The sequence below is a fragment of the Erpetoichthys calabaricus genome, chromosome 7 (genome assembly GCF_900747795.2).
Source record: "Erpetoichthys calabaricus chromosome 7, fErpCal1.3, whole genome shotgun sequence".
In the NCBI taxonomy this organism is placed as follows: domain Eukaryota; kingdom Metazoa; phylum Chordata; class Cladistia; order Polypteriformes; family Polypteridae; genus Erpetoichthys; species Erpetoichthys calabaricus.
Window position 1 is genome coordinate 194,975,713 of NC_041400.2, and position 18,961 is coordinate 194,994,673.

The window sequence follows — 18,961 nt, forward strand, 5'->3', positions numbered from 1 at the left end:
GTTTTTGACAGCCATTCTCCTGTGACCTCTGACATCAGCAAGCCATTTCTGCCCCCATTATTGTCTGCTGTTTCTTGCACCGTTCTGAGTAAGCGCTAGAGTCGGTTGTGGGTGAAACTCCCTGGAGATCAGCAGTTCCAGAAATTCCCAAACCCGCCTGTCTGGCACCAACGGTCCGACTCTCATTTTTTTTGATGTGAACGTGAAGTGAAGCCCCTGACTTGTACCTGCAGGCTTTGATGGACTGTGCGGCGGCCCTATGACTGGCTGGTTAGGTAACCACACGGATTAGCAGGCATACGGATGTTCCTAATGATTTGCTCAGTGAGTTTATATCCAAGTCCCCCAAACTGGACACCATCAACATTAACTTACCACAGTCATGCTGTCCTATTTTTTAGATGCATTTGGTAATTTCTATTTTCTTAATATTTGTTTGCTTTAATACACTCATTCAGCATCAACAAGGAATGTCATAAATATTTACATGAAGAAGATCAATTGTATTTTTAGTATTTTTTTTTTTTTTTTACATGCCCGGTGAGCCACTTACATCCAGTCCTGGGGTCCCCTCTGTACCCTTTAAGACAAAACAAAAACACAAGTGCTGAAGATGACAATGAGATTTGGCTCCACATAAATGATGAAGAGCCGTCGAGTGACTTACTGGCCATCACAGAGAACCCAAAGACTGGATTTACCAACAGAGATGGCATTACAGAATACGACTGACGTGCTAATCGTTAACAAACAACTCCCAAGGAGCGATGTCACAAAATGGAGGACACAGTCTGAGACTTGGGCCACTGTGAGCAGGAGCCAAAAAGTACAAATTCATTCCTCAGACTCCTCCTTTCATTAATTACTTGACTTGTAGGCTCACAGAAATCCACACTTACCGGCAATCCATAAGGTCCTCTGGGCCCCGGCTCACCAGCGAGTCCTCGTTCACCCTTCAAAAACACAAGCTTTGTCAGCAGGGGCAGGAAATCAGCATCCAAAAACAGAAAGAAAAAGAAATAAAAACAGAAACACAAAACAAAAAAAGAAAATAGGAACAAAAATACAGAAAGAAAAAATAAAACAAAGGAGAAAACAGAAAGAAAAATGCAAAACAGAAACAAACACAGAAAATAGGAACAAAAACACAAAACACAGAAACAGATTCTTTAATCAAAAATCTAAATCTGAAAATTCCTTTCATTTTCATTTTTTCGCTTTTGTTTCTAAAATGAAATTTCAAATACCAAAAAGTACACGGACCAAACAGAAACAGAAAATAAGAACAAAAACGCAAAACAAATGAAACAGAAAAAGCACAAAAACACAAAACAGAAACAAAAACGGAGAACATGAAATCAGAAAGAAAAAGCAAAACAAAACAGAAAATAAGAACAAAAACACAAAAAACTGAAAAAAAAAAACAAAACAAATGAAACAGAAAAAACAAAACCGAAACAAAAATAAAACACAAAGTAGAAAACAGAGAGAAAAATGCAAAACAGAAACAACGGAGAACATGAAATCAGAAAGAAAAAACAAAAAACAGAAAGGAAAAGCGGGTCTGTGTACTTTTTTGGTATTTGAAATTTTGTTTCAGAGAATATCATTTAAAAAAGAAAAAGAGACACATTTGATTTTCAACGTAAAAGGGAAAAATGAAAAATGGCAAAACAGTTACGTTTTTCCTTTTGTTCTTTCGCACATCAAAAAAGACAAATGCAAGAAACGAGAATGAGAAAACGCCTTTATTTATTTTGTATGAACCGGACGTTTTTGTAGGTCAACAACCTGGTCAGGTAATGTGCCACTTGCAGCAAATACTGATCACTGGTGTGTTGACTGGACCATCATCATGTCATTGGAACTGTACTCAGACGTGATTTTAGAGATGGCAAAACAAGACCTGTCATCGAAAATCATATCGCGTCTGTCATATGAACACAGAGAAGCGAGAGGGTTTTCTGCGAGAAATGTTAGAAAGATTTGTGCTGAGCAAATCTCGGGCTGTCGACTCTCTGACACACATTTGGAGATAGAGGTGACAAAAGCTATGAATGCGCCTGTTTTGTTGTTTTTGAGCTATTACACTTTCATTATTTGAATCACAAATAAATCCAGAAAAGTATGTGTAATTTTAAGTTTATGACTGCTATTTGTTACCATAGAATTAAAAAATACCTTATTTTCCCTCATTTTATTCTTTAATCAAATATCTAAATCTGAAAATTCCTTTCATTTTCGTTTTTTCGCTTTTGCTTCTAAAATGAAATTTCAAATACCAAAAAGTACACGGACCAAACAGAAACAGAAAATAAGAACAAAAATGCAAAACAAATGAAACAGAAAAAGCACAAAAACAAAAAAACAGAAACAAAAAATAAAACACAAAGTAGAAAACAGAATGACAAACACAAAATAGAAACAAAATGGAGAACATGAAATCAGAAAGAAAAAACAAAACAGAAAAAAGAAACAGAAATAAAAAGAAACAAAATCAGAAAGAAAAACAAAATAGAAACAAAACAAACACAAAAACAAAAAATAACACAGGAAACATAAGGGAAATCACAAAAGAGATAAGAAAAAAACAAACACAAAAGCAAAAACAGAAAAAAACAGAAAATAGGAGCAAAAATACAAAACAGACATAAAAACGAAAATACAAACAAAAAACAAAACAAAAACATAAGACACAAAATAGAAAACAGAAAAACAAACATAAAACAGGGAAATAAAACAAAAAACAAACAAAAACAAAAAAAAAATTAACAAAATACAAAAACAGAGAACAGAACCAGAAACACAAACCAGAAGCAAGACCAGAAAAACAGAAAACCAAAAGAAAAACCAAAACCAAAGCACAAAACTGAAATAAAGCAGAAAAACCGAAGCCAAGTCCTAATACGGCCCACCCAGAGGAGACCCGCGCTCTTGTGACTTGTGGTGCCTTCATGGACTCTCTCTCTCTCTCTCTCACTCACTCACTTCTCTCTCTCTCTCTCTCTCTCTCACTCACTCACTCACTTCTCTCTCTCCCTCCCTCACATGTGCCTTCTGTCCACTTTGTCCTATACGCCTATCTGAGGTTCAGCCTCCCCACAGGTTCTCCCACCTCAGCAGAGGACTTCTAAAGCTCTGTCAGCGGGACCATTTCGAGTCATGGTCGCTTAGGGCTGCCTGGTCAAGACCCTTCTTGTCTGGCTTGTCAATTCGGCTGGATGGCCAACTCTAGGAAGAGCCCTGTGGGTTCCAGACTTCTTCCATTTCACAGTTCTTGAGGCCAGAGAGCTCTCCTTGGTTTGGTTGTTGAAAGGCGCTATATAATAGATAGATGGATACATGCAGTGTGAATGGTAGGACCTTCTACACACAGGTCCATGTGTGCCTGTCTAAATGACGTCCGGTCAGTTCAGTTTGCCTCCAGTCAAGTTCTAGAAACATCTCCAGGAGGATTAAAGCAAACAGGATGGACCTGAACACTGTGTGGAGGGCCACAGCAAAGGGTCTCAAATACTTCTAAGAATGAGAGATTTCAGCTTTTGATTTTTAAGACATTTGCAAACCTTTCTGTTGATACTTCGTCATGACAGGTCATTGAAGTGTAGATTGATGAGCCACAGAGGCCAATGTCCCCTATTAAAATGAAATCTACAACACAGTAAAGTGGGGTCTCGGTGCTTTCCAAATCTCCTACTGGGCGGGGCCCCGAGGTATGATGTGTTTACTCACCTAATAACGGAGCAATAGAAACAAAATAAATCCGGGGCACAACTTGACAGATGTGGAAACGATCCAATCGCAAACACAGATCGACACGGCCCGCCATATTGGCACCGGGGTATCCACAAGCATTGTTGGGGTGATGGCAACAACTTCCTGTTCAATATTCTGCTGGAAGTTTTCCAGCGTATGAGGCTTGTACACTTCTTAAACACTTTTCCTTTCATGAAAAAATCCAAAGGTGACGGGTGGTGACCAGAGGTGACCGTAGTCCCTTTTGAAATGAGCCGATTCCATTTGTGCCATACCAGAGCTGATGTGTCACAAGTTTCCCCCATCTTGCTGGAAAATAACCGTCACTGATCTCGCGGTCATCCAATTCACTTACAGATAAGTCAGAAAGAGCGCCAGGCCTCACTCGCCCATACGTTTATCCAGAAGTACTGTGATCTTTGGATGGCTTCATTATTAAGACAGTAAAACATCACATGTCAGGACCCTGCACATTCGAATCACCCTGTATGGGCAGTGGCCCATATTGGTGGCATTCTGTCTGCTTTATTTTTGTCAGGAGACACACAAGTACGGATTTCCTGGCACCATCTGGTGAGCTTTGTTGGGCTGAATGGCCTGCGCTCATTGAAATCTTCCTAATGTTCTAATCTACGCACGGCCCTGAACTCGACTTCCTTTTTTATCTTTCAGAGCTCACATAAATGGTGGGACTTGCCCGTTTTCCCAAATCGTTTTGGCTGCCCCACCATGTGTGCCTTCTAAAGAATTTCTGGACGTCCCCGGTCATTTTCCATCCGTTTTCCTAATCCAGCTGGCTGGCCTGATCCAAGGCTTCGATTTGCTTGAGAACCTTTCTTATCGTCTGATTAAATTCCAGAACAGGACCACCCAGGCTATCAAATTGCCATGAATTATCTAGAGAGGCTCTCCCAGCACAGTCCTCAGCTGAACGTTCCACCACCACAGTTCACTTCTAAATGATTAATGAGAAGCAGCACATACAGTACATGCAGTGGTAGTTGACATGATGGCCGTGGGTTGTCACAGCACTGCAGCTCCAGTGCCAGAAGCAACTTGAAGGGAATCCCCTGAGAGAAAGGGGACTACCTGTGTCACCTGTCATCTAATGTTATTAGATTCGTCCTGTCCATCAGCACCACGTGAGCTCAGATACGAAACCCGTCCGTTTGCCTCTACAGATATGGATGAGGCACAGTGTGGATAACAACAACCTGAAACTAAAGCAAAAATGGCCGAGCAGTCATTGTGAGGCATCATGGCTTAGGTATGAGGGAGCCCAAGTCACGTTTCTTGACACAGTCCTACTGGAAAAGTCCTCAATGCCAGTGTGTTGCAGAGAGGATGTCAAGCATTGTTCATAATGGCCCTGCATTTATGTCCAAGCCTGCCTTCTTTATTAGCTTGTCCATATGGTGGGCCTTTCCTGAAGTGTCATGTTCTTTGATGTCTGCAGTGCCTTACAGCCATCTCTGTTCAGGGGTTAGCTCAGAGACATGCAGGTGGGTGAGCCCGTGGTGTCCTGAAGAATGGACTATCTGTCTGGTGGACCATCAGTCTGCAAGACTAAAGGACTATGTGAGCGGCACTGGAGCACCACAAGGACCAGGCCTGACTGCTTCACTCTGGTCAAGTCTAACTAGGAATAGAACAGCAGAAATTCTCAGATGACTCTGCACTGATGGGGTCTATTGATGAGGGGGATGAGAACAAGAGAGGGGAGTCAGGGGGAGACCTCTGAGAATTTTCTGCAACTGAACATCAGCAAAACCAAAGAACTGCTTTTTCACTCTCACCACACCAAGAAGCCTCCATGTATGGTCACTGTTTGAGGGTGTGAATGTGGAGGTGGTGAACTACTACAAGTACTTGGGGGTCCTCATCAGTGGTAGATTGGACTGATCTTAGAACACAGAGGGACTACAGAAGAAAAAGGGCAGAGGAGGCACTTCATCCTTAGGAGACTGAGCTCCTTTAATGTGGGAAGCGACGCCCTTCACATCTTCTACAACTCTGGGATGGCCACTGTGGTGTGCTGGGCCGGTAACACCACTTCAACAGAGGACCACCGAAACAACAAGCTAATTAAAAGGGCAAACTCAGTTATGGGACACACTCTGGACCCCCTGGAGGTCGTAGAGGAAGACAGAATTAAAACAAAACTGAGTGCCATTATGAACAATGCTACATGTCCTCTCTGTGACAGAGCAACACTGAGGACTTTCAGCCAAGAGAAGTGTGTCAAGAAATGTGAGTGGGGGTCCATAATCCCAACAGCAATACACCTGTACTGTATAACACCACACTGGGCCTGGCACTGCCAAGGCAGAAGTTTTCTGTCTTTCTTTTTGGTCATTCTGGTGTGTATTCAGACCATAATGTGTGTGTGTGTGTGTATCCATCTATTCATGCATTTAATTATGGAAAGAGCTTCTGTAAAAAGCCAATCATATTCTATCATATAGTGCCTTTCAGTTCTACCTATTCATCTACCTACCTATTTCTCAGTTATATAGTGCCTTTCACGTCTATCTATCATATTATGCCATTATATTCTATCTGTTATATAGTGCCTTTTGCACTTATCTATACACTATCTACCTATCTATCAGTTATCTAGTGCCTTTCACATCTATCTATCTATCTATCATATAGTGCCTTTCACATCTAACTATCTATCAGTTATCTAGTGCCTTTCACGTCTATCTATCATATAGTGCCTTTATATTCTATCTCTGTTATATAGTGCCTTTTACATCTATCTATCATATAGTGCCTTTCACATCTATCTATCTCTTATATAGTGTCTTTCAATTCTACCTATTCACCTACCTACCTATCAGTTATATAGTGCCTTTCACGTCTATCTATCATATAGTGCCTTTATATTCCATCTCTGTTATATAGTGCCTTTTGCACTTATCTATACACTATCTACCTATCTATCAGTTATCTAGTGCTTTTCACATCTATCTATCTATCATATAGTGCCTTTCACATCTATCTATCTATCTATCTATCTATCTATCTATCTATCTATCTATCTATCTATCTATCTATCTATCTATCTATCTATCTGTTATCTAGTGCCTTTCACATCTATCTATCTATCATATAGTGCCTTTCACATCTATCTATCTATCTATCTATCTATCTATCTATCTATCTATCTATCTATCTATCTATCTATCTATCTATCTGTTATCTAGTGCCTTTCACGTCTATCTATCATATAGTGCCTTTATATTTTGCACCTATCTATTATATGGTGCCTTTCTATTAGTTATTTAGTGCTGTTCACATCTATCAGTTATATAGTGTCTTTCTAGTCTATCTATCAATTAATCATATAGTGCCTTTCACATCTATCATTTTATAGTGCCTTTGGCATCTGTCCATTATAGTGTCTTTCTATTATATAGCATCTTTATTCTATTATATACTGCCTTTCTACCCTACCTATCCACTACGTACCTACCGTAATCTGTCAGTTATATAGTGCCTTTCTATTCTGTCTATCAATGATATAGTGCCTTTCACTTCTATCTATTATATACTGTCTTTTTATTCTATCTATTTGTCTCTCTATCTATTAGATAGTGTCTTTCTGTTCTACCTTAGTGATGTTACTGGCCCAGCACAATACAGCATAGAAGGTTGCACTGGCCGTCTCAGAGGTACAAGACATTTACAGGATGTCACCACCCACGTCACAGGGTCTCCTAAGGAAAACAGAGGACTCGGAGCTTCTGCCTGCAGTGTCCAGTTATGATGCTAAGACCTTGTGGTCCAAAACCTTAACCACTAAGCCACAATACCTTCCACAGAAGGCAGCTGGACAAGACTACAGGAGTCTCGGGATGCACCACCACAACCTCTTTGCACTCCACCATTTTCAACGTGCACAGTCACTTTGCTCCCTCAAATTTGAAACAGCTCCCCACATGTTATTTTCTTTTCATGAATAAAATGAAGTTTAGCTCTAGCAAATGACACCTCTAAAGTTAAACACTACACACATGAGGGGGTCGGCTTCTTTTCAAAGGCTTACATAAGCTGGCCTCACCCACCGCAGCCACACCACTTCCATGAGGAGGTCAACCAGTGCAAGGACTTCCATTTCTACATCTCTCACTTTAAAAGGAAAAACCTGGCTGAATTCCAAGTCCACAATTTGTCCAATGAAACAAAAAGAACAAACAAAAAGAGTCTCCACTTACCCTGTCACCTTTGGGACCTGCTGGACCAGGGGGACCAACCGGACCATCCATTCCCTAAAGATGAATCACACAGCTGTTAATTTTATGCAAAAGGCTTCATGTCATGTTACACAACAATGGTGGTCTTCTACTTCAGCATCCTGCACAACTAGGAGGACAAAAGACCTAATGGAGTAGAAAAGTGTTGCCAAAGCTTCAAGAGCGAGATATTAACAGATGATCCCGCATGCTGGTGTCCACTGCAGAAGGTTAATTCTACACTCACTTGGCTCACATGAGCCACCACCTCATCAAGAACTTGCCTGAAGAAGGGGCCTGAGTTGCCTCGAAAGCTTGCCTATTGTAATCTTTTTAGTTAGCCAATAAAAGGGGTCACTTTGCTTGACTTTTGACCCCCATTAAAATCGGCTGACTGTGATGTCTGAAGTTATCAAAGTGGGGTGACATCAGGTGGCACTTTTCTGTCATTAGAAAATCGCAATCAGCAGCCTGGAAAAGCAGTGGTGTCCTTCCATCATGGACTCTCTCACGTCTATATGGCCACTAGTGAGCAGCAACACTCATCTTGGTCACACTTCATTGAAGATAAGAGGAGTCAGGGCTACTCAGCAATTTATAGGATGGCTGGGCTTGTGAAGAATGGAGTCACAGAAAGGAACAAGGTGACAGAGGACAACAGAGCAGGGCTCACCAACGCCCTGGAATAGAGAAAAGGCTACGGGAGGTCAGTGGCGCAGCAAGACACCTCTTAGCCCATAGAGGGCAGCACGTGATCCCCACATGCAAATGAGGCAATGATGCGGTGTGGGAGGCGTGGTCAGAAAGTCTAATCCAGCAGGTGGCAGCGTGTCGTCCTTTAAAAAGTCAGCTCAGCAGCCCATTGACGGGCACAGTGCCCTCTGGGTGTGCGGCTTTCTATACCTGCCTGTGATAATGCGATTAATGACCCGGGAAGACCAACTGAACATGGAGTTGGGGTGAGGACTCAACTGGCAGGTGGACCAGAGGCTGAGACTGATGGTGGGAGATTTTACGAGTGGATATGTAGCACCTTCTGAATGCATTCAGACTCCTTCACTTTTTACACATTTTGTTAGGTTGCAACCGTATGCTAAAATCATTTAAATTGACCTCATCCCTTATCAAGCAGCACTCAATACCCCAGACTGATAAAGCAAAAAGCAGAATTTTTGAAAATGAATTAAAAATAAAAACTCACATTGACACAAGTATTCAGATCCTTCAACTTAGTACTTCATTGAAGCCCCTTTGGAAGCCATTAGAGCCTTTGAGTCTTCTTGGATTCGACACAACAAGCTTCACACACCAGCATTTGGGGATTTTCTGCCATTCTTCTCTACAGATCTTCTCAAGGTCTGTCGGTTTGGATGGAGACCTTCTATGGACAGCTATTCTCAGGTTTCTCCAGAGATGTTCTATTGGGTTCAAGCCCAGGCTCTGGTTGGACCACTCAAGGACATTCCCAGAGTTGTCCCTTGTGTTGTGAATCTTCTGCCCAGCTGCGGTGGGTTGGCACCCTGCCCGGGATTGGTTCCTGCCTTGTGCCCTGTGTTGGCTGGGATTGGCTCCAGCAGACCCCCGTGACCCTGTGTTCGGATTCAGAGGGTTGGAAAATGGATAGATCTTCTGCTCAGTCTTAGGCCCAGAGAGCTCTGAGCAGGTCTTCATTAAAGATATCTCTCTACTTTGCTCCATTTAGCTTTCACCCTGACCCTGAAAAAGACCCCTCACCATGACAGTGCCCCCAGCATGCTTCACTGCTCTTGAGCTCTCCCCACTGAGTGACACTTAGAATTGAGACCAAACAGTTCAATGTTGGTTTCATCAAACCAAAGATTCTTTTTTCTCAAAGTCGGAGAAGTCTTTTAGGTGTGTTTCTGCAAACTCCAAGGGGGCTTTCTTGTGTCGTCTGGCCCCTCTGCCATTACGCCTAGATTAGTGGGGTGTTACAGTGGTGGTTGTCCTTCTGGAAGTTTCTCAGGACCTCAGCCAGAGTTACCTATCTTACCAAGGCCCTTCTCCCTCAATTGCTCAGTTTGGCTGGGCAGGCAGCTCTAGGAAGAGTCATGGTTGTTCTAAACATCTTTCATTTCATTCTGATCTCTGTCGTGAAGTTGTGCAGGCAGTTCCTTCAACCTTACGTCACATTTGTGCTCTGATAGACCTTACCAGCTGTCAGACCTTCTACAGACAGATGTGTGCCTTTCCTAATCACGCCAGATGGACTCCAAACAAGGTGTAGAATTATCTCAATAGTGTGGGATTCACATGAGCCAAACCAAAGAGTTTGAATGGTTCTGAAAGGGTTTTGTGTCAATGGGTTTCAGCTTTTTATTGGTAGTACATTTGCAAAAATTCCTAAAATCTCATTTTCACTTTGTCATTCTGGGGTTAACTGAGGGTCGGAATGCCAGGGCTCCTGCCTTCGGCCACCACCCATATCACATTGCACCTGACACCTATGGTCTCTCTTGCAGGTGGTGGGCCCAGTAATGCAGGCTCTGCAACGGTCCATCGTGGTGAAGAGAAAGCTGAGCCGAAAGGCTAGGCTGTCGATTTACCAGTCGATCTACATTCCTATGGACACGAGCTTTGGGTAGTGACCAAAAGAACAAGATCGCGGATACAAGCGGCCGAAGTGAGTTTTCTCTGCAGGGTGGCTGGACTTTCCCTTAGAGATTGGGTGAGGAGTTCAGTTTTCCGGGAGAGACTCGGAGTAGAGTCGCTGCTCCTCTGCATCGAGAGGAGTCAGTTCAGGTGGTTCAGGCATCTGGTCAGGATGCCCCCTGGATGCCTCCCTAGGGGGGGTGTTCCGGGCATGTCCCACTGGGAGAAGGCCACGGGGCAAACCCAGGACACGCTGGAGGGAATATATCTCTCGGCTGGCCTGGGAACGAGGAGCTGGAGGAGGTGACCGGGGAGAGGGAGGTCTGGGCTTCCCTGCTTAGGCTGCTGCCCCCACGGTGGACAATGGATGGATGGATGGCATTCTGGGGTTTCAATTGTTGCGTCATGATGGAAAAAAAAATAATGAATTTAACCCTTGAATACCTGGGACTTTCAACAAGCACTATTACATACCTAGGGTCTTTAGAGCTCAGCACATATTTATATTTGAATTAAGCCACTAATAACTATAACCGTCCAACCTTTTATGGAAACCTCTTCCCTGAACTAATTTGTAATGCTTGCTTACTTTTCTTTTTTTAATATTTTTGTATAATTACACATTCCAGACTAATAATAATCCCAGAGCACGGGTACATTTTTATGATCATTGCAATGTGGCTCCTGGCTCACCCTGCAGTGATACTGAAACACATGTGGCGCCTTCTGTGTTATTTTATCCACTTTTGCTTCTTTATGACGCTGTTTCAAGTGAGTCTGACCTGAATTTTAAAAATACATATTAATCAGATTACTTAGACAGCATTTTTTCACTTAGGAAATATAGCAAAAATTAGACCCCTTATAAAATTGCAAGATGCTGAGAAATTAGTTGACGCTTCCGTTTTCAGTCGGTCAGATGACTGTAACGCACTCCTCTCAGGACCACCCAAAAAAGACATCAATCAGTTACAACGAGTGCAGAATGGAGCTGCTAGAATCTTAACTAGCGTCACACATGTGTGAATAGGAGGCAGCTGAAGGGCATGGAGAAGAATGGTAATACATCTGCCCAGGGGGTGGCGGGGCGCACTAACGCTCTTTCTGAGTTCCCTGCAGACCGTTCCCGGGAAATCCCACCAGGAGCCACTGCCTCAACTCAAGACACGTCACTTCCGGTCCCGAGGACGACATCACTTCTGGCCCCGAGGACGACGTCACTTCCCCCAGACTTCCTATAAAGCCTCACTCCTATCCCCTGGAATTCAGTTCTGTTTTGGACTCTGTCTTGTAAACTTGACTCAACCTCAAACATTTACTTTTTGCAGCCAGGATACAGAATTAAACGGGTGGCTGCCCCAAACCTTTGCCATGTCTCGTGTCTCTTCATATCACACTAGGAAAAGAAAATCCGAACAAATCATGCCAGTCTTAGCGTCACTACACTGGTTACCGGTGCCATTTAGAATTGACTTTAAAATACTGCTTATGGTTTACAAAGCCTCAAATAATCTGCTCCATCCGATATCCCAGAATGCCAGTCACCTTACACTCCCAAATCGTAACCTTAGATCTTCAAATGAGGGTCTGCTTAGAATTCCAAGAGCTACACTTAAAAGAAGTGGTGAGGCGGGCGGCCTTCTGCTGTTATGCACCTAAAATCTGGAATACGAGTTTACTGAGAGAAATTCGCCAGGCTGATATGGTGGAGCACTTTACAAAACTGCTGAAAGCTCATTACTTTAACATGGCTTTCTCAGAGCTTCATCTTAGTTTAATCCTGATGCTCTGTATATTCAATTAATTATCATTATTATTCATGGTGGCTCCGTAATCCGTACTAACCCCTACTTTCTCTTCTGTTCTTTTTCCGTTTTTTTGTGGTGGCGATCTGCGCCACCACCACCTGATCAAAGCACCGTGATGTCCCTACACTGATGTATTAAAGATCAGAGGTCCACATGACCGTCATCATCAAGTTCTTCCATGTGAACCCTGAATACCATGAGGACCGATTGAGGTCATTTATGTGAGGGGGGCTGGGTGGTCTCGTGGCCTCGGACCCCCTGCAGATTTTATTTTTTTGTTTTGTTTTTTTCTGTCCTTCCTGGCCATCAGACCTTACTTTTATTCTATGTTAATTAGTGTTCCCTTATTTTAATTCTTATTTGTCTTTTTATCTCTTTCTTCATCATGTAAAGCACTTTGAGCTCATCATCTGTATGAAAATGTGCGACAGAAATAAACGTTGTTGTTGTGCTGTTTCACTCTGTGCAGCCTCCACAGATGTCTGCCCCCCTCAGCTTCAACCTTCTCCTCCTTGTGTGAACTCTGCCCCTCACAGAACATGATGGCATCAGTAGTATAACTCTGCACTGCCTTACTCTGTTGTTCATCATTTATCTCCCTGTTATCTGCCACTGGGTCTGTCTCGGACTCGTCCTCTACCGTCAATGACAGGAATTTGCTCAAGGGCTTTCTATGCTGATAAGAACTTCTTATCTTATCGCATATCCTTCTAAACTCGTACATATGCCTAAATAACGAGCAACACAATAGAAACACAACTGAAATGACACCTTCTGTCTTGTCTATCCACGGTTTGCTTCTTAAGAAACTGCTTCAGGTGATGTGACTTGTGCCACTCCACTCTGTGCAGCTTCAGTGTCCTTGTCCTCATCTGAGCTCTGACCTTCTACAATTTCCTGCCCACAGCATTCATGATCTGATGACATTTAAAGTAGCTCTCTGTACTGTGTGTCTCTCTCTGATTCGTCCTCTGCCACCAATGACAGGGACTCTTTCTAGAGCTTCCTAGGCTGATCAGCATTAGCGGCACTTCTTTACTTATTTCTGATCCCCTCTAAACTCATAAATACATAAAGATAGATAGATAGATAGACAGATAGATAGATATGAAAGGCACTATATAATAGATAGATAGATAGATATGAAAGGCACTATATAATAAATTGATAGATAGATAGATATGAAAGGCACTATATAATAGATAGATAAATAGATATGAAAGGGAATATATAATAGATAGATAGATAGATAGATAGATAGATAGATAGATATGAAAGGCACTATATAATAGATAGATAGATAGATAGATAGATAGATAGATAGATAGATAGATAGATAGATAGATAATGAAAGGCACGATATAATAGAAAGATAGATAGATAGAGATAGATAGATATGAAAGGCACTATATAATAAATTGATAGATAGATAGATATGAAAGGCACTATATAATAGATAGATAGATAGATATGAAAGGCACTATATAATAGATAGATAAATAGATATGAAAGGGAATATATAATAGATAGATAGATAGATAGATAGATAGATAGATAGATAGATAGATAGATAGATAGATAGATATGAAAGGCACAATATAATAGAAAGATAGATAGATAGATAGATAGATAGATAGATAGATAGATAGATAGATAGATAGATAGATAGATAGATAGATAGATAGATAGATAGATACTTTATTAATCCCAATGGGAAATTCACATTCTCCAGCAGCAGCATACTGATACAATAAATAATATTAAATTAAAGATTGATAATAATGCAGGTGAAAAACAGACAATAACTTTGTATGATGTTAAATGTTAATGTTTACCCCCCCGGGTGGAAGAGTCACATAGTGTGGAGGAGGAACGATCTCCTCAGTCTGTCAGTGGAGCAGGACGGTGACAGCAGTCTGTCGCTGAAGCTGCTCTTCTGTCTGGAGATGATCCTGTGCAGTGGATTCTCCATGATTGACAGGAGTCTGCTCAGCGCCCGTCGCTCTGCCACAGATGTCAAACTGTCCAGCTCCGTGCCTACAATAGAGCCTGCCTTCCTCACCAGTTTGTCCAGGCGTGAGGCGTCCCTCTTCTTTATGCTGCCTTCCCAGCACACCACCGCGTAGAAGAGGGCGCTCGCCATAACCGTCTGATAGAACATCTGCAGCATCTTATTGCAGATGTTGAAGGACGCCAGCCTTCTAAGGAAGTATAGTCGGCTCTGTCCTCTCTTACACAGAGCATCAGTATTGGCAGTCCAGTCCAGTTTATCATCCAGCTGCACTCCCAAGTATTTATAGGTCTGCACCCTCTGCACACAGTCACCTCTGATGATCACAGGGTCCAGGAGGGGCCTGGTCCTCCTAAACTCCACCACCAGCTCCTTGGTTTTGCTGGTGTTCAGATGTAGACTCCTGTCAATCATGGAGAATCCACTAAACAGGATCATCTCCAGACAGAGGAGCAGCTTCAGCAACAGACTGCTGTCACCGTCCTGCTCCACTGACAGACTGAGGAGATCGTTCCTCCACCACACTATGTGACTCTTCAATTCCACCCGGGGGGGTAAACGTTAACATTATTCAAAGTTATTGTCTGTTATACCTGCCTGGCACTGTCCACCTTGCATTTTTTAACTTGCACTGCGTTTTTATCATTCTTTAATTAATTTTGTTTTTATCTGCTGCTGGAGTATGTGAATTTCCCCTTGGGGATTAATAAAGTATCTATCTATCTATCTATCTATCTATCTATCTATCTATCTATCTATCTATCTATCTATCTATCTATCTATCTATCTATCTATCTATCAATCATATGGAGCTACAAAGAAATCCTGAAAAAAACATACTTTGTGCAAGCGCTTAAAATGCACAGGAAAAAATACTGATGCTTTACCGCAGTTGGGGTCGCTAGTGACCCTATACGCTTTAGGTGAATAAATGATGAGAATAAAGCAATTTTAAATTATTTTGGTACTGAATTGTTGTGTATTAAATGAATGAAACATACTTGAGGAACTGTGTCCACACTGTCTCATATGACCCAGAGAGAGCTGCAAATATGATGTTGTGGGTCGTTAGCGATTTGAGGTATTCAGATGTTCAGGGTTAAACAATTTTAGCATAAGGCTGCAACATAACAAAATGTTCAAAATGTAAAGGGGTCTGAAGATGTTCTGGCAGCAAACAACCACAGAAGGCAGACAAGGACCTGAGCCTGTGTGTACTGGCACAACATGGCAGCAGTGTTCCCTTTCTGTTTTGTGCATTAGGGGGTTCAGGTTCCAGCCTTTGTCCGTCACTCCTTTCCAGTTATTTCATTCTCTATGCTCTGAAAGCTGCTAACATGAGGGTGGACCTTAGTGCTGCAGACGTCTTTTTCTTGTTAACATAAGCACCCATAACGACAAAAGTAAAGAGAACCAATCCTCTAAGGATGAATGAATTTTAGACCACAAGGCAAACAGGACCCGAAGGAACAGAAATGTCACACAACTGTTACACAGAAAGCAAAGACACAAGGTTGGCGTGCAGAGAAGATGGATCTTTGATGAACTCACCCGGGGTCCTGGCTTTCCATCTAAGCCAGATGCTCCCTGTATGGTTATGACGGATAACATAGGTGAGATGAACACGGGATTAGTACACAGTGAGATGGGCACACTAATTTGACATGATTATTAAAAATGAGTGTTATTGTCTTCAAACAAAGAACTTTAATTAATGATCACAGTTAAAATCACAGAAACAAAAACAGATGTACACATTCAACAAGGCAGATCAGTTATGCTCCTCTGTCAAACTGGAGGGCTGTGGGGAAAAAAAAACAAGCAATCCTGCCCATGACACATACACATTAACCACGTTTTGAATATACAGGTACGTGTCGCTTAACGTCAACGATTTGTTCTGTGCAACAGGAAATTATGTGATTTGCACATTACATACAGTACTTAGCAAAGCTATATGAGATACTGCAGTGTACTAAATACAAAGAGATAACACTACAGCGCTCCAGCGATGACTGTTATGGGACATTGGGTGTGGCTGCCAACAAGTTGAAGTATACACTGTTTTATACGGTAAACTTTTTATCTGTAAGTAGGGAAAGTTCACACTAAAATAACAAAAGACAGTACAGTACAGTAGTGGCAGTACAATTGCTTGGTAGATAAGATACAGGAGCTAGACGTATTGTGTGCGGGAAGCGGTTACGTTCACCACATCCGGATATGTCCAATCGAGATTTCTGTACCCTATTATAACCTTTTGGAACTGTGGACATATATGTAGTCTATGATTATTTGAATTTTCGGCTACTATCTCTGTCAGTTTCATTGATTTTGATTTGTCTCCCAATCTTTGTTTGTCCGTCTTCGGACAGAGCACCTTGTGCACACAAGATAAGGCAATGACAAAATAAGCTGTGTGAAAAGTAAAGAAGTTGCCCAGCAGCGAGCACCCAATCAGAATGTATTACCATTACATTCCTGTGAATTTGCTGGGACACCTCATCTTTTGTTGTTATATGTAGTCATTATACCTTTTGAACTTTTAGACATAATTTATTACCCCATGATGATGGTTTATAATTTAATACACACAGCAGATGTGTCTCCTGAGAATGAGAGAGCAATTACTCCACTTGGGACTATTGGGTTTTGAAGCTTTTTTTTTCTCCCACTTGCCCTCCAGTGCTCAGAATGAGCTTTATGTCAGTTTTACAGTATTAAATGCTCATTATTATTATTACATTAAACAAACAGCACATTGTACATCTAAAGACAACAACATTCTGTGCCTGGCCTTGGTTATTTTGAATATCTTAACATTACTGTAATGTACCTAATGGCCGGTCACAAATTATACAAAACATGAGTGACCAAAAACAATGACATAAAAAGGAGTGAAACTGTGCTGAGCCTGAGTGATCAATGATAGCAAACATTTATCTGTGACTGAAAGCAAAATGAAGCACTCTTGTATGTGCCACCCGAGATGTGGCATCGCATACCATCTAGCAGTATAAAGTGCCAAAAAAAAAAGACTTTTAATGTCAAAGTGAAATCAAATGTCTGCAAAATGCTTGAAATAAATGACAAATATAAAACACAAAAATAATTGAGGGTATACGTACCCTTCTCCCCAACCTCAGTCAATATTTGTAGATGGCAGCCAGGACAATCTTGAGTCTATGTTCACAGGTCTCTCTCTCGATCTGCACATCTAGACACTACCGTTTGTCTTTTTTCTTCTCAGACCTGCTCAGGCTCTTCCAGGTGTCATGTTGATTGCAGATGAACAGCTTTGGTCAAGTCCAGCCACAAATTCTCAGTTGGACTGAGGTCTGGACACTGACTTGGCCACTCCGCGACATTCACATTGTTGTGGTTTCCCAGCCATTCCTGTGTTGCTTTGGCTTTATGTTTGGGCTCATTGTTTTGCTTGCTTTCTACAAGACTGCGTCAGGTTTTCCTCCAGGATTTTCCCTCACAAGGCTTCCAGGGCCTGCTTCAGAGAAACATTCCCAGAGCCCAAAGCAGCCACCACCATGCTTCACAGTGGAGATGGTGTGTTTGGGATAGTGACGGGTAGACAAAGCCTCTGAAGCTTCTTACTGATTGTGACGAAAAATGATCCTGTTATGCATGTGCACGTGGGAGGTTAAATAAGGGCTCTGGTTATGGTAATTCCCTGCCGAACCTGGGGTTGGACCTGTGCTCTAACGCCTTCCTCTGCGGAACGGAAGATTGATGGCCGTTCCACCGCTGATGCTCCCTTTATTGTCCCAAACCTTTTCCCTTTCTTATAATCTGAAGCTTAAAAAATAGAGACATCTGGTGGGTTACTAAAATCATAGCAGCTGTGAGCTCGACACAGCCCAAGTACCCCTCATCCTTTGCTGATTACTCAGTTACAATCGGACAAGTGCACTAAAATGCTAAAAGCCCAAGAACACTTCATGTGTTTTTCTTTAATCTTATCATAATTATGTTGTCATCAGTCCTAAAGATGTAATTGGTTGCCATTATACACATTGCAGCACCACACCAGTGCCAATTGACTTATCAGCTTGTCTGAGTAGTTCTCTATCCTTAGGACCACTTGCTGCTGCCACACTGGTTGGAATTCATTAAAAGTCTCCACCAGGCTTGCCATTTTCCTTGGCTCCACTAAAGCTGGCACTGAAACTGAACGAGAGAATGCCAGCTAATACTGCTGATGACTCATCCCCAAAGCTGATGTAACTCCTCGGCGCCATTACGACAACAACAACAACAGAGATCCATCGAAGCCACCACTGATTCATAATTATGTCGTGACAACTTTGCATATCAGGGAGATTTTTTTGCTGTGAGGCAATGTGAAAAGTTAAGAATTGTCTTCCATCATGTTAGTGGCAAAGACAATCGTAACAGAGTTTAGGAGATGCGCTTATGGAACGGGGCACTCATAAGAGAGTTTAGAGAATGTGCCAACAATACTCTTTGAGTAGAAGTTAGATGTTCCAGTACAGAAGAACAGTATAGCATGGCATGTATTTTGC

At 42.0% G+C, this 18,961-nt stretch overlaps 1 protein-coding gene across 10 annotated transcripts in view; it reads right to left on the reverse strand.

Annotated features, from left to right (window-relative positions):
* The window catches only part of LOC114655001 (collagen alpha-1(XXV) chain), a 149,216-nt gene that overhangs the window by 36,675 nt on the left and 93,580 nt on the right, over positions 1-18,961 (reverse strand). For 5 of the 10 annotated variants that reach the window (XM_051929924.1, XM_051929920.1, XM_051929926.1 and 2 more), the window contains 4 exons: positions 15,975-16,010; positions 7,977-8,030; positions 900-953; positions 554-580 (listed from right to left, as the gene is read on the reverse strand). In XM_051929924.1, coding sequence (XP_051785884.1) covers positions 554-580; positions 900-953; positions 7,977-8,030; positions 15,975-16,010 — 171 coding nt within the window. The remainder of the gene's footprint in view (positions 1-553; positions 581-899; positions 954-7,976; positions 8,031-15,974; positions 16,011-18,961) is intronic. The other 5 variants (XM_051929927.1, XM_051929923.1, XM_051929921.1 and 2 more) reach the window with 2 other exon arrangements.